At 39.2% G+C, this 15000-nt stretch overlaps 2 protein-coding genes across 2 annotated transcripts in view; one reads left to right on the top strand and one right to left on the bottom strand.

Annotated features, from left to right (window-relative positions):
- Window positions 1-4212, top strand: part of LOC125029604 (patched domain-containing protein 3-like) — a 13433-nt gene extending 9221 nt beyond the window's left edge. The window contains exons 3-4 of the mRNA XM_047619582.1: window positions 329-536; window positions 688-4212. Of these exons, the coding sequence (XP_047475538.1) occupies window positions 329-536; window positions 688-3288 (2809 nt within the window). The 3' untranslated portion in view covers window positions 3289-4212. The remainder of the gene's footprint in view (window positions 1-328; window positions 537-687) is intronic.
- A 1466-nt stretch (window positions 4213-5678) lies between these two features.
- Window positions 5679-15000, bottom strand: part of LOC125029679 (aprataxin and PNK-like factor) — an 11060-nt gene continuing 1738 nt past the window's right edge. Inside the window, 9 exon segments of the mRNA XM_047619735.1 lie at window positions 5679-7878; window positions 7880-8006; window positions 8264-8463; window positions 9015-9493; window positions 9607-9792; window positions 9901-10273; window positions 12121-12242; window positions 13150-13221; window positions 14193-14327. Coding sequence (XP_047475691.1) covers window positions 7806-7878; window positions 7880-8006; window positions 8264-8463; window positions 9015-9493; window positions 9607-9792; window positions 9901-10273; window positions 12121-12242; window positions 13150-13221; window positions 14193-14312 — 1752 coding nt within the window. The 5' untranslated portion in view covers window positions 14313-14327 and the 3' untranslated portion in view covers window positions 5679-7805.

Below are 15000 nucleotides of genomic sequence, written 5' to 3'. Positions count from 1 at the left end.
ATCATCTTTTTTTTTTTTTTTTTTTTTTTTTTTTCAAATTCTTGGGGAGGGATGGGGCTTAGTTGTTTATATGTTCTATCTGTTAGTCTGTTTAAATGTCAGTATCAAACCGTTCACTCATAATCAAACCGTTCACTCATATGGTGATAATCATGATGCATCTAAATTTCTATCTGTATTTGCTACTCTACTACCAATCAAAATCAACGCAAGGCAGTACCAAAAGTAGCAGAATGCATGGATACGTAGAGGGTACTCAGAGACCTCTTTGCTCTGCTTTACATCACGGCGTACTCAGAGGATAGTCAAGAGATCTCTTTGCCTTCAGATCCGCCCTTACGAGGCTCAGCGCGTACGTGACGAGGGGGATGGAGGGCGCCTTCGAGAGACATGGGCGTCGGGTTGCTGCAAACGCCCACACCACCGCCGCCCTGTGCATGGTGTTCTCCGCCCTCTGCTCCCTCGGCAGTTTCTACTTCGTGACTGAACTTCGGCCGTACAGTCTGTGGCTCCCGCAGGACTCCGAGTTCATCAAGGTAAGGACGACGGATTTCGTGAAGCGGGACGGCGGAAGAATAAAACTTTTTATGATGTTTATTTGTGTGTGTGTACATGGTTGCAGAAATGGGTGTATAAATGTATACCTCTGTACAATTATTAAAAGCAGTTCCTCTACGTCATTTCCAGGTTCTGAACTGGCAAAGCAAGAACTTCCCAAACACATACCGTCGTCACGTAGCCTTCTGGGAGTCCGATAACATCCTGACGGCGCGAGGGATCCAGGAGATGTGGCGCCTTCACGTCCGCGTCGCCGACATCGCCGTGGGTCCCAACGGCACGTCGTGGGACAACCTTTGCGTGCGCGTCCCCTCCCTCCCGACGCAGGAGTACCTGGAGGAGGATTACGGGGACTACGAGTACGGGGTGCTCGCGCGTCGACGCCGAGACAATGGCCATTTCCTCGACTACGACATGAGCTTGAGCATGTCGCGCGAGGACTACTGCGCCACGATGGACAGCCTGCCGAAGGTCTGCCTTGAAACGAGCCTCCTGGAGGTGTGGGGCCTGGACGAGGAGCGCATCATGAGCCTCACCGACGAGCAGGTCCTGGGGGACATTAACTCCAAGCAGATCAGTGAAGTGTTCGGCTACGGCGTGAACTTCACCAAATACCTGGGCAGCATCTCGTACGACGAGGAGGGCAGGGTCGTCTCCGCGGGCGGCGCCATCCACGCGTGGGTGACCACCGTAGACCAGGAGGACGTGGTCCTTGGCAACGTCGTCGTGGACCAGGGGAATGGCGAGCTGGTGGACGCCAACGGCTTCGCCTGGGAGGACAGGTGGGTCAAGACGGTCCTGAACGACTCCTCTCGCCCGAAGGACATCCGCGCCTACGCCCAGTCGGCCAGCAGCTTCGGCAAAGTGAGTGACGAGAACATCTGGGGCGACGTGAAGTGGCTTGTGCTGGGCTTCTCTCTCATGTGCATGTTCGTCAACATGACGCTCGGCCGGAGGAACCTCGTGCAGCAAAGGCCAATGCTGGCCTTCATGGGCATGGTGAGTGTGGCGCAAGCTATAGCAGTGTCCTATGGCCTGTGTTCGTTGATGGGCATTCCTTACTGCCCTGTGAATTCCATCTTGCCCATCCTCCTTATTGGACTCGGTGTGGACGACATGTTCGTCATCATGGCGGCGTGGGAGTCGGTGGGTCGGAAGAAGGGCGTCACGACGCTGACGGAGCGCGCAGGAGTCTCCATGCGTCACGCCGGCGTCGCCATAACGGTTACTTCTCTCACCGATGTCACCGCTTTCGCCGTGGGAGCTACGACTGACCTGCCTGCCCTTCGATCTTTCTGCATTTATGCGGCTGTAGGCATATTTGCTGTATATATCCTTCAGTCTACGTTCTTCTTGGCTTGGCTGGTACGAGACGAGAGGAGGATGGAAGAAAACAAAAATGGATTCTTTTGGTGCATCACTCACAAGGACTGGAAACCCTGGGCATGCAGCAAGCGCGACCTACTTTCAGACATATTCAAGCATGGCTTCTGTCCGTTTATTCTCTCGGCGCCTATGAGGGCTATTATCCTGCTCGGCACGGGTGCCCTTGTGGCTTCCTCTATCTGGTCGACCATGAACTTGCGCAAAGAATTCAACGCCAAGTGGTTCATCCCTAAGACTTCTTACCTTCATGAAACTTTTGAAGTTGCCGGGAAACACTTCCCGGAAGCTGGCCAAGCTGGATATTTGTACTTTTCTAATGTTACCTTGCCAGGAGATCTTCCAGCACTCAATAGAATGATAAAAGACCTCAAGGATACTGAAGTGATCCAGTCTATTGACCCTTGGTTCTCAGCTCTCGACCGATACATAGCTCAGAAACCAGAACTAACGAACTCGACTTTAGATTATGCTCTACTACAAGACACGCTCTCGATTTTCCTCCAGTCTTCGTCAGGGGCTTCGTATAGGAGTGACTTTAAGGTAAACGGGAATCTTGACTGTCGTGCTCCTGCTCCACCGGTCACGTCCTTCAGGATATCTTTCATGCATCTTCCTACGGAGAGTTCTCAAGAGGAGTCCCACGCACTTCAGGCCGTCAAGTCAGTCATTGCATCAGTGCCAATCCAAGGCTTCAAGGCTGCGTGGGCACAAGCCTACAGTATCTGGGAGACCAACGAGGTGGTAGGCCATGAGCTATGGAGGAATATGATCCTGGCAGCAGCAGTGGTAGGTGTGGTTACCCTCATCTTGCTGGCGTCCTTCTGGTCTGCAATGCTCGTGCTGGCGTGTGTGGCAGCCACTGTGGTCGGGGTTTCCGGCACGATGGCGATCTGGGGGCTGACAGTCGACACAGTGTCCTGCATTGCTTTGGTGTTGGCCATCGGTCTCAGCGTCGATTACGCAGCCCACATCTCCCACGCGTTTCTGGCGATCCGTAACGTCAAGGACAAGAAGGAAAGGGCGAGAGCTGCCCTTGAAGGAGTCGGTCCTGCTGTCTTACAAGGAGGCTTCTCCACGCTCTTATCTTTCATCCTTCTTGCCGGATCGTCTTCTCACGTGTTCATAACTTTCTTCAAGGTGTTCACAGCAGCGTCTGTCCTTGGCCTTTACTACGGCCTTGTGTTCCTCCCTGTAATCCTGTCGTTAGTTGGCCCAGACCCTTATGAGGACTTCGAAGAAGACGACTTCGCCACGACAACTCAGCCACAACACGACATCGCTTATACAAACGATGCCTTTACTCCTGATCCCGACACAGAAAGCAAAATCGTTACACAGTTTTAATGCCTGGAATATTGGCTAATCGTGCGTTCGATGAAAAATTACTAAACTTAATCAGGACTGTGATAGTGTGTTTGGTAAAAGGATTTGCCACTTGAAAACTACGTACCGCATTAAAGAGGCAGCAGCACACCAAATATACCTAAGGATAAAACTTAGCAACCGTTTTTTTGGTAGAAGTAGATAAAAAAAGGATATCAGTGAGGTTGTCAGTTCTACATCAGTCGCAATCATTCTCTTAAACCGCGTTTGTAAGTGAGGAGACGCAGCATTTTATACACTGTACATAATATACATTGCACATGTACATACTGTACTTTGCTACCTCAACATAGCCTTCTCGTGGCAGAAGAAATACCAAATGTCACCATTTTTTGTATATATATATTCATTATTTTTGTTTTTTCATCTAAGTAACTACAATCATTCAAAAAATCTGCTGTATCATATCATTTATAATTAAAGATGACACGTAACTGAACTGTGTCAGCCTTTACATCTTTTATTTTTTGTTCGTGTGGGTAGCTTTATCTATCACTGTTTCTGGTACCTTATTAGGCAAGAGGCATTATGTACATAGTCAGACGGAAGGCAAGTGCAAAAGAGAAGGATCTGGAACAAAGAACATGGTTTATAAAATGATTATTCTTTTAGGTTCCGGATTTTATATATTTTTTTCCCAGTGAGTGGAAACATGCTTTAATATTCGTCTTGCCTTCTACTCAGTATCTGTCTTATAAAAGTGTAGGTATCAAATACTCCTTCTTATTCTCTTTTCCCTTATTTCCCTAGTACCTGTGTTGAAACATATATTGTACTTGTAGTGTTAATCAAAATCAATCGGAAGACAAAACAAATTTGTAGTGCAGTATTGTTCATTTTCATAGAATGTACGTATTTTTAAAAAATATAATGTCAATGAATGTTTTTTTTAATAATGTTTTCTTATATATTGTATACCTTTAGTCATTATTATCTCACTGCGTTTAAATAAAAATGGCATACATAGAAACAGACACACACATACACACATTCACGCACACACATTCATACACACGCACATGCACACACACACACACACACACACACACACACACACACACACACACACACACACACACACACACACACACACACACACACACACACACACACACACACACACACACACACACACGCACACACACACACGCACACACATACACACACACTCACACACACACAGCAAACACGCACATGCACATGCACACACACACACACACACACACACACACACACACACACACACACACACACACACACACACACATACACACACACTCACACACACACAGCAAACACGCACATGCACACGCACACACACACACACACACACACACACACACACACACACACACACACACACACACACACACACACACACACACACACACACACACACACACACACACACACATGCACGCAGGCGCACACACTCGTTTGTTCCTCAACGACACCAACTGCCTCAAATACCTAATGATCAATAATTAACAGTAATGCTCTTTATGAAACATTTACTATATTTCTACAGATGATAAAATATTAATTATGAAATAGAAAATGTCAAAGGAGTGAAATCAAGAAAAAAATACGAGATCTTGTGTGAATAGATAGGCTGATAAATCGAGAGTGGAAATATAGTTAGAGAAGAAGCTACGAAGGGTCAGTGTACGAGAAAGCAGATTTTTTCTTTATTTGCTTAATCACTCAGTTTCTAAATTATGAGAAAGGACATAAGAACAACCAAATTAGTATGCATATGTATCTTCTAAAAATAGTTGAATCACATAACAGATTGATATGGAAAAGAAAATGAAATGATATGTGGTAAATACTTCAAAACTTGGGGTTTTACTAATCAATAAAAATGTAGTAAATCAAAGTAATCAATAAGCAGATAAATAAGGGTTGAGAATATTCACTAAAATAAGTTCTTAGGAACTGGAAGTCTTCAAGTTGACAATTAGCATCAATTCCAGAAAGCCAGAAATAACAAATCAAGTGTTTACATCTTTGACTAACAAGTTAAAAAAAAGAAAGAAAAGAAAAGAAAAAAGAAAGGAAAAAAGAAAAAGAAAATGAAAAAAGAAAAAAAATCCACTTAAACAGATCTCGTTCTCACAAAATAATAAATAGCTCAAACAATTTCTTTAATGAGCAGCATTTACAATCAAGAGAGCTTGGATGTGCACACAGGAGGGATGTGCCTGAGTGTCAACCTTCAGTCTTCTTCATATCTGCCTTTAAAAGCCAAGGTATAAAAAGTCCTCTTTTTCACCTGAGCACTTTGAATGTCTGTGGATGTCAAGGCTAAAGAGTAAGCAATTACTTCACTGTAATAATAAACAAAAGCAGATATTTTGGAATTTATTATAAAAAAAAATGTTACATCATTTATCAGATCAGCTGTGCAGATATTTTTGGTTCATGGGTAAAATTCATTTTTGCAAATCCTGCTGCATTGTCATTATCACACAAAAATGAATACAAAATTTACATAAAACCAATTTTTACACCTAAGAAAAAAGAGAGAGAAAAAAAAAAAAAAAATGGAATATGAAAAGAACTACTGTGTACTACTGAGTAACTCTTATTAAATTACGATCTGTGTTTCTTTAAGTATCACTTCCCTTTTATATAGCGGCCTCAAAAACATTTCCGTTACTGGATAATATACACAATATATCACTGGGTATGTTTCCTATAGCAGCTACACTATATTCCTTGACTTAAATGAAAATCAACATTTATATATAGAATAAAACATTTTTATATACAAACTTATACAAATACATATAGTTGTTTTATACAAAATCAAATGTAAAATTAGAAATATCATATCATTAACAGTGCAGTCTTATAAATCAGACACACACATATGCACTCATACCCATGTGCTTGCATGCATGCATACACACATAAAAGGCTTAATTTAGTTCATATTGCAGAAGCAAGCATATCATTAATGAAGAATATATAAAAAGTTCATGACACTGAAATGCTTAGCACTGCTACCTATCAAAATTGTTATATTCCCTTGATTTACTCAAACTGTAGGATCACCATGGTTTGTATTGCATTATACCTGTGCTAGTTTTGACCTGACATATAATGAAAATTATATATTTCACATAAACTACAATGAAGGCTTACATTAAAAATTGAGTTATAATTTAGACATTTAACTTTGAAGGAATAAGGGGTAGAAGGAGAAAAAAAGTGCAGAAGCATATCTGATCCAATTCCTTATTATCACAGTTAATTTCCCTACCGTCTGTGACCCATTCACGAATATATGACAGTACACGTCAAATCATTGTCAACATTTTTTGAGTTTGTACTCCTTTGTCTTTAAATGATTCATAGAGTGTTTTTTAACATTATAAAAATATATATATATATTGCAGCAATATTACTAATAATGAAGTATTTTCAATAAGGATGCTAATAACATGAGCCAAAAATAGTAATGAATGAATCCTTTTACACGATTCTTTGCTTTATGGAACTGTTAACTTAGTCTCAAATACTAACAACACATAAAATAACAAAATCCATTATTCCTTCTAAATATGAAGTGAGTTCCTGTTCTATCCAGACAGACCTTAAAAAAGTTAATTTAAGAATAAAAGTGAGTATCAAACTATCGGAAGCTGAAAATAGTTGGACCAGATGATGTAGTCAACAGGTAATTTTAAAGTGATTGTTCCACATCTTTCAATTTTCTAGCATGTTAACCAAATCCACAATTAAAACTTATCTGCTCCTCTCAGGGGTGTTACATCTAATAGTATGTATATAATACTGTACAACAGGTACTCTTTCATCAACATGACAATATAAAGTAACATTTTGTGGTACAACCCTTCATGTGAGGTATGAAATATTTAGTTGAACAATTGAATTTAAACACTAAAGTCAATGAAAATGAAGCTGACTACATCATCTTCCTCACCTCTTCAAGAAATGCTGGTACCAAAATGTGTACTTCAGTTATCATAGTCTACTTATGCAAAACGTTTCTTTCAATACAAATGTGATGAAAAACTGGTATTAAACAGTGACTAACTAGCTAACAACCAGCAAAAAGATGGAATATGGTGAGTGATTTTGTATCATTTACAGTGTCACTACATAGCACTTTTCCACAGCTTTAGTTCAAAAAAGGTTCTGCATTATTCTTCAATCTGCTAAATAATTTTGAAATGAATAGAATGATATCCATTAAATGGCATAGATTCGATTCACCAAGTCTCTTTCCTTAAAAAAACAAAACAAAGTAGAGTTGAAGGCAGCAAAATTCAGTGAAAATGAATAAAAACAAATCTTATAAAAGTTGATAAGAAATGTAATCAGACATAATTAATAAGAATCATCTTATTAAAGTCATATTGCAAAAGTCATTGCAAAGGTAATCTCTCAAATCACCGCAGCAAATGCTCTCACATGAAAGAAAAGGTGATACAAACACAGTATCATCTTCATCTCCTTTTTCTAATGAATTTCTTTGCCTCCTTCAACATTCTACTCGTGTTGTCCTCTTCTTCTGCATCCTCGATTGGGGAGTCCTGAGTCTGAGTCCGTTGGGGCGTAGTCATCCGAGCTCTCGTCATTCAGGAAGGGGTCGTCATAGTCATACTCATCTCCGGAGTCCTTTTCCCCATCTGCCTTCTTTTTTTGTGCTGAAATAATAACAGATTTATCAGGACTATTTCCATTAGCATAGCATTAATATCATAATTTATTGATAAAAATAAATCTAAAATATACTCAAGCATTGTTATTTCAGTTAACAAAAGGCTGAACAAATAAAACCAAAAATAATTTCAACACCATAACCCAATAAAGACAATCCATAATTATGAATGAATAAACAGGTTACCAATAGCCTAAAAAAGTATATAAGCAAATACAAAACAATGACAATTTTGTATCTAACCTCTGTACTTAGCTCTTCTCTTGGGCTGTGGAACCCTGCTATGGCGATATTCTTTGCGGTGTTTTTTATTTGTACGGTAACAATCAACTCCATGCTCGCACTGAGGACGGTCGTCATCTGGGTCTTCTGATGCTGATTCTTCTTCCTGGTAATCTGAGTCTCCAACGTGAGCAAACTGTGCCCTGTGGCTAGGGTTCTTCCTGCAAGGAAAAAAAGGACAATCATATACTCCTTGGTTCTTATTATCAGTTCTAAAGAATGGAGTGAGAAGACAATGGCAATAAGAGAAATTATGGAAGCAAGATGATGTGATCAGGCCATAGAAACAAGTAAAGGAAGGTATAAAAAGGTTCAGGGTGAAAAAATTTATCAAATCCTGGAAAACATGAGGATAATACCCTTAATATTCTGCACAAGACAGTGCAAATGCTCAGTTGATGGATACTCCTCTTATAAAATGCACAAGACTCACAAGACTCACAAAAATAATAGGGTAATAAACTGCAACATTTTGAGCTAAACTAAACTCAAAATGAGATGAAATGGTTACATGTGTTTATGTACCTCTTAAATTATTGACAGACAAAATAAAAGCATCAGAAATCCAGTTTGTGATGCAAGCCTTGTGCAACAATTACAGCTATGGCTAACAATATATTTAGTCCAATGCATGAATAAGAGCTATATTAGTTGCTTAAACAGTTAATCAAAATATATGTTAAAAAAGAAAGAGGTGTTTCAATAAGCGTACCTATAACAGTTAGACCCATATTGGCATGACCTTCTGGCACGTTTCTTTCTTTTGACTGGTGATGGAGTAGCTGCAGCTGCTTTTCCTCTATTTGCAGTAGATGTCCCTTGTGTTTCATCATCTGATTCCAACTGTTTACTTGGGGCTTTCTTCTTGTTAGTAGGACTTTTGTTTTCCTTTTTAGCAACATTACTGGATTGTTCTACGTCGTCATCACTACTCTCATCACTCATATCGTGGAGACTTCTGCCGGCATTCTTTAAAGGAGATTTCTTGGCTGCCGGACTCTTTCTGGGACTGGGGGTCTGCTTTCTGCCTTTCCTTGGGGTGCTCTGGTTGGTCCTCTTCTGCTGGTTGCTCTGGCCGTCATCACTACTTTCGTCACTCACATCATGGAGCTTTGACAGCTTTGGTTTGGCAGGTGATTTTGCTTTCTGTTTTGGAGTGGTATCTTCATCACCCACAGCTTGTCTTTTAACCTAGAGAAAAATAATGCAGGAGACAATATACATATCTATCTTATTTTATAAAGAAAAATTAACAGACATTTAATCATAGCAGAATCAATCAGATAAGCAAAAAATCAGCGTACCTTTGATGGTGTATCTTCAGAAGCATCAGGTTGTTTGCGCTTTGCATTGGTTGTGCGCTTCTTGTCACCTCCATGTGTACTCTTTGTAGTCTGGGCAGTCTCCTTTTCCTCTGATTTCTTTGTGCTGGCCTTTAAAAGCCATGAGGGTAGATTCCTCTTTCTTGGAGACACTGCTGCCTGTATGTCCTTGAAAAAAACAGAAAGAAAGTGATTGTCTTGGGGAGAAAACAAAAGTCCATGAGCTTCATACAGTCTGTGTAAATTTAAGAAGTATTCTAAAAGTATGAAAATTACCTGAGCTACTTTGCCTTGTGGAGAGGCATCTTCTGAACCATTTGAATCTTTGAGATCTGAGCAGCCATTTTGGACATCCTTGGATTTTTTTTCTACTGTTTCTGCTGCTTCCTTTTCTTCATCTTTATTGCTTTTCTCTACCTCTTCCTCTTCCTCCTTCTCCTTTGCGACATTATCTTCCAAATTGTTATTAATTCCATTGCTTTCCTCTGTCTTTGAACTGGACTCAGCTGCTTCGTCTTGACCATTTTCTACAATGTCTTTACTCTGGCCTGCTGCCTCTTCCTCATCAGCATCCTTGCTTGTGTTCTTGTTTGCTGATGTGTCACTGGGAGACTTGTCTGTCTCTGCATTGACACTGCTGAGATTAAGCCTGTTTGTGTGAGGTAGTAAACATGAACAATCACTTTCCAGACCCTTGGATGATATAATTACAACTGTAGATATTTCTGGTGTTCTATGAGCAATTGGGACAATGTAGTGAATATTTTAGTTATGAAAAGAATGATGTAGAGCAAAATTTTACTAAAGTATAATTTAAAAAGATGCTATATGAATATTTTAACAGGTTTCTTTTAACCTTGATCTGCTGTATACAATTAGAAATTAAGACAGAAGAACATAAATCAATTGTATCAAAATCAATATTTTGAAGCACAAAGCCATGCCAGATTGCAAGTTACATGAACATTTGCTTAACCCAATGACCACTGGTTTATGTACTGTTCCCTGTATTTTTTTGTGAAGTTTGTTACATACAGATGGCTCCACCTGTGCTCAGCCACCAGGGTATCTACCAGTAGGCCCTTGTGACAGTGCCTGATTTCCCCACATCTTGAATTTGTGGTAAAAGGTTGTTTTTTTTCTAATAATATTAATAATGACATTGCTATTATTCTCATTAATTTTATGATTATTAAATTGTTATTAAAATATTTGGAAAACTTTCCGCGCATGTCACACAAAAAGTACAGTAAAATAAGTGTGGAGTGGATACCTTGACGAAAAGTAAGACACTTTTCATCTATGGTGATAGGTTCGGAAATCTAAAATAAGGGAGATACAGGACAGAGAAGACAGAAGATGGCCCCTTCATTTTCTAAGTCCCCTTCCATGTTTACCTTGCGAGGATCATAACAAATGTGACGCGTAACTCATTACTGCGATCCATCAAGTAGTCCATGTATTGCTATGCGCTTGTGAGAAGGCTTATTTTGTCATTACTAGCATCTGTTTTCCCGATTTCATGTATGTAATGCATTCTTCTAGCTTTATTATACTTCTTTTACGTCTTTTGGTAATTATTTACGCTATTCTGAACAATAACCTTGTGCGCATGCGTGTGTTCACCGGGAGATTTGACAGGGGGTCCAGGGGGCAAAGCCCCCTGGCTAGGCGCATTTATTACTATGGGGGTCCAGGGGGCAGAGCCCCCTGGCTAGGGAATATATAGATCATAGTGTATAAATCCCACAGGGTTAGGTTAGGTTGGTTTATTGGTTAGGACGCATTGTACGATTACCACAGGGGATCTGGATCATGTGAAATCCCGTAGATTTTTTGCTTTGGTTCCCGTAGAGTTTTTCGAAAATTGGCGCGTCGGTCCGTTGACTTTCAAATGTGGCGGCAATGTCCGTAGAGTTTCATTTGCCGATTTTAAGCGTTTTTTTGTGCTTGTTTTGCACATTTCTGTTCTCTATTTTGCTTATTTAAGCCTGTTTTACCCCGTAATTTCCCTGATCTACTTCATGCCCTCCCCTGCTATCGGGACTTATCAAATCACATCAAGATTGTCGGCTGGAGAATCCGACGGAGATTATCATCAGATTCGTTCTCATCACACGAGGACAAATCTGATGATATAAATATTGTAAGGGAAGACCCGATTGTCATATTTGGAAAATTAACCAAATATTTATAACACTTAAAACAATAAAATAAAATAAATTAAGTTTTAAAAAATCAAGGGAAAGGATAAACAGGTGAGATAGGTAAGAGTTATAACTGACTCCTTGATGACTAAGCACTTGTAGAGCCATCTATGTGTAATACCAATGGATGAACTTTTATTACAGTTGTCATGGCACTTTAGTCTTGCCATCCACGCTAAATGGGTTAAGCAAAGGATGATACACATTCGTCTATTGTGAACATTTTGATCGTCTTCACTATGTATTTCTTTCTTTTTTCTTCTTCACTCATGAAACAGTAAGTACTAACCTGAACCAAAAGCCATTCTGCATCAGCCCAAACTGGTCTCCATGTGAGAGCTGGGCAGAATCGCCACTCGTCAACTGCTTCTCTTCACCTCCAACTAACACATAGGTTGGGTTCTGATGTGTCTGTGGTTTTGGTAAATTGGCTATTGAACATATCATCTACTGCTATTAGTATCATCATCATCAATATGATTATCAATATAATAATTTCCATTACCATCATCTTTAAAATTGTTATCATCATTCACAATCAATCATTTTTCCATGCTTCAAAGTAAAATCTACAAACCAATTAACCCAAACACAATGGGCATGGCATATACATACATAATATACCCACCGTGAGTTTACTTTATTAATTGTTTTTACACATAAAGGGCTACACTTGTACTAAGTCACCAATGAGCCAATTACAAGTACTGCCTGTCTTGCCTGTTTACCCTTTTCCTTGATTTACGAAAATGTTTTACATTATCTTATTTTGCTGTTACTAATGTTCAAAACATTATAGTAATTATAATGCCTATGATAAAAATAACACCACTGATATTCACAACAATAGTAAAAAAAAACTTTTTTTGCACTAATTCAAGGAAAGGTGAAATTAGGTAAGGTCACAAGGTTTACTAACTGACTTTGTGGCTAAGCACTAGCAGATCCATCTATGTGCAAAGACATTTCACACACACACACACACACACAAAGAGAGACATAGAGAGAGAGAGAGAGAGAGAGAGAGAGAGAGAGAGAGAGAGAGAGAGAGAGAGAGAGAGAGAGAGAGAGAGAGAGAGAGAGAGAGAGAGAGAGAGAGAGAGAGAGACAGAGAGACAGAGAGACAGAGAGACAGAGAGAAAGAGAGAAAGAGAGAAAGAGAGACAGAGAGAAAGAGAGACAGAGAGAAAGAGAGAAAGAGAGACAGACAGAGAGAAAGAGAGACAGAGAGAAAGAGAGACAGAGAGAAAGAGAGAGAGCAAGCACAGCATTTTCCCGGCGGCATTGGGTTAACAGAAAAGACATCAGTCCAACTTACTGAGGTTAATAGAAGATCATCATCATCCCAGTCAAGGCATGCATGGCGTCTTGACAGCTTTCTCTCGCCACACTGAAAATACATAAAATTTGCAATCATCAGACAGATAAGATAACAAAATAGTAAGAGATGTGTTTTAAATATTAGAAGATAACAAAATGCAAAGGAAATTTTTTTCATTCTTAAAACCTGAACACACTCATAGGAAATCTTATAGGAAAAAATGATAAATATAAAGTAATAAAATATTTAACAAAATAATATAGACAATTCTGAAAAGAAATCAACCTTTCTGGGAATATTCCTTACTTTATGTATAGTTATAGTAATTCTGGAATTATCAAACACTTATAAATTTAAAGAAATGTAAAAACTCTTAACTATGTGTTAATTGTATCAATAGAAGTTTGGAAATTTTGCTTTATATACTCATACATATACATAAATACTTATATACATATATATGTATTTCAAGGCTTTACAAACTACTACGACTATTCTTGTGTTGTTAGATACAAGTTTCTTTATAAGGAACCACACCTTTGTGCCTCCCACCCCCTCTCTCTTTCATTTTTCAACAATCTGAGAATAAAAAAACTATAACAACCCTAAATCACCTAAACCTAAACACAATCTAACTTGAAATAACCCTAATGTTTAAAATAAATGTTTAAATTTAGACAGAAATTCTTATGCTGGACTAACCCAACTGTAACCATATATGAAGGTATATGCGTCTAAAGGCGTTCTCAGACTAATGCGTAAAATAAAAGTTTCATTAACTTAAATTTTCATTCATAACATCAGCATCAACATGTTTATGCTAATACAATATGTCTCGTGATTACAGTGGATGAATGTGAAAAAATCAATGCTTGTGTTACAGTGGGGAGGTTAACCCACTGTTGCTGGAAACATAGTGTTCACTGTAGCACTGTTTTTTTAAATGTCTCTGCACATAGATGGCTTTACAAGCACTTAGCCAAAAAGGAGTCAATGACCTCACCTGATTTCACTTTTCTTGAGTTTACAATAAAATTTACCTTCAATAAAGATCCTCTCCCTAGTATAGCTGGAAGAGTCAAAGGAATCTTGAAGTTACTCTGATCAATAATTCTCTCATCCTCGCCCGGGCCAGCTACTCGAACTAGAGAGACACTCATGCTGGCAAGGAGTTTCTGAGGACAAAATGCAAAATTAAATAATATGAAAGGAATTGGCATTCTAATATCCACATTCTTGTTAGCAATAACAGTAGGCCCTATTTAAATAATATTTCAAATTACTACAAAGCAACCCTTTCGTTGAAGTTTTGGTTTAACCAGCATATCAGCAATACTCCATTAGGAATAATATACACATTTTGCCTGTATTTAATGACTGGGCTGCAAAGGGTTACAAAAGATCAGGGTAGAAAATATGAGGTCTGAAAATAATAACAAGAAAATTAAAACAGATTATGTATCTAATATCTTTTGTTTGAAACCACATTACATATCTCTCTATATATTGTTTATGGAGATGAGAAGTCTTGCTGGCACTTTGAACTTAAGAATTGTCCTACAATGTTCAATTTACACACTGAGCACCTATTAGCCTTCAGCATCTGCTAGAAAATTGCAGTGCCTTTTGCAGATCTGGTCACAAAAATTAGTGTTGCAACTGCAAATAAGCCAGCATTTTATTTCTCTGTTCCTTCCTTAGAAAACTTGACAAAATGGAAGGTGAATCTTAACCCAATGCTGACGGGCATGAAGCGTACATCGTGCTATGCCCACTGTGAGTTACTTGTTTGATTGTTTTTACACATAGATGGCTATGCTTGTACTAAGTCATCAATGAGCCAGTTAC

This window comes from Penaeus chinensis, chromosome 10 (assembly GCF_019202785.1).
Source record: "Penaeus chinensis breed Huanghai No. 1 chromosome 10, ASM1920278v2, whole genome shotgun sequence".
NCBI lineage: Eukaryota > Metazoa > Arthropoda > Malacostraca > Decapoda > Penaeidae > Penaeus > Penaeus chinensis.
Note: the sequence above shows the minus strand (reverse complement) of the source record. Positions and strands in the feature narration are given on the sequence as shown.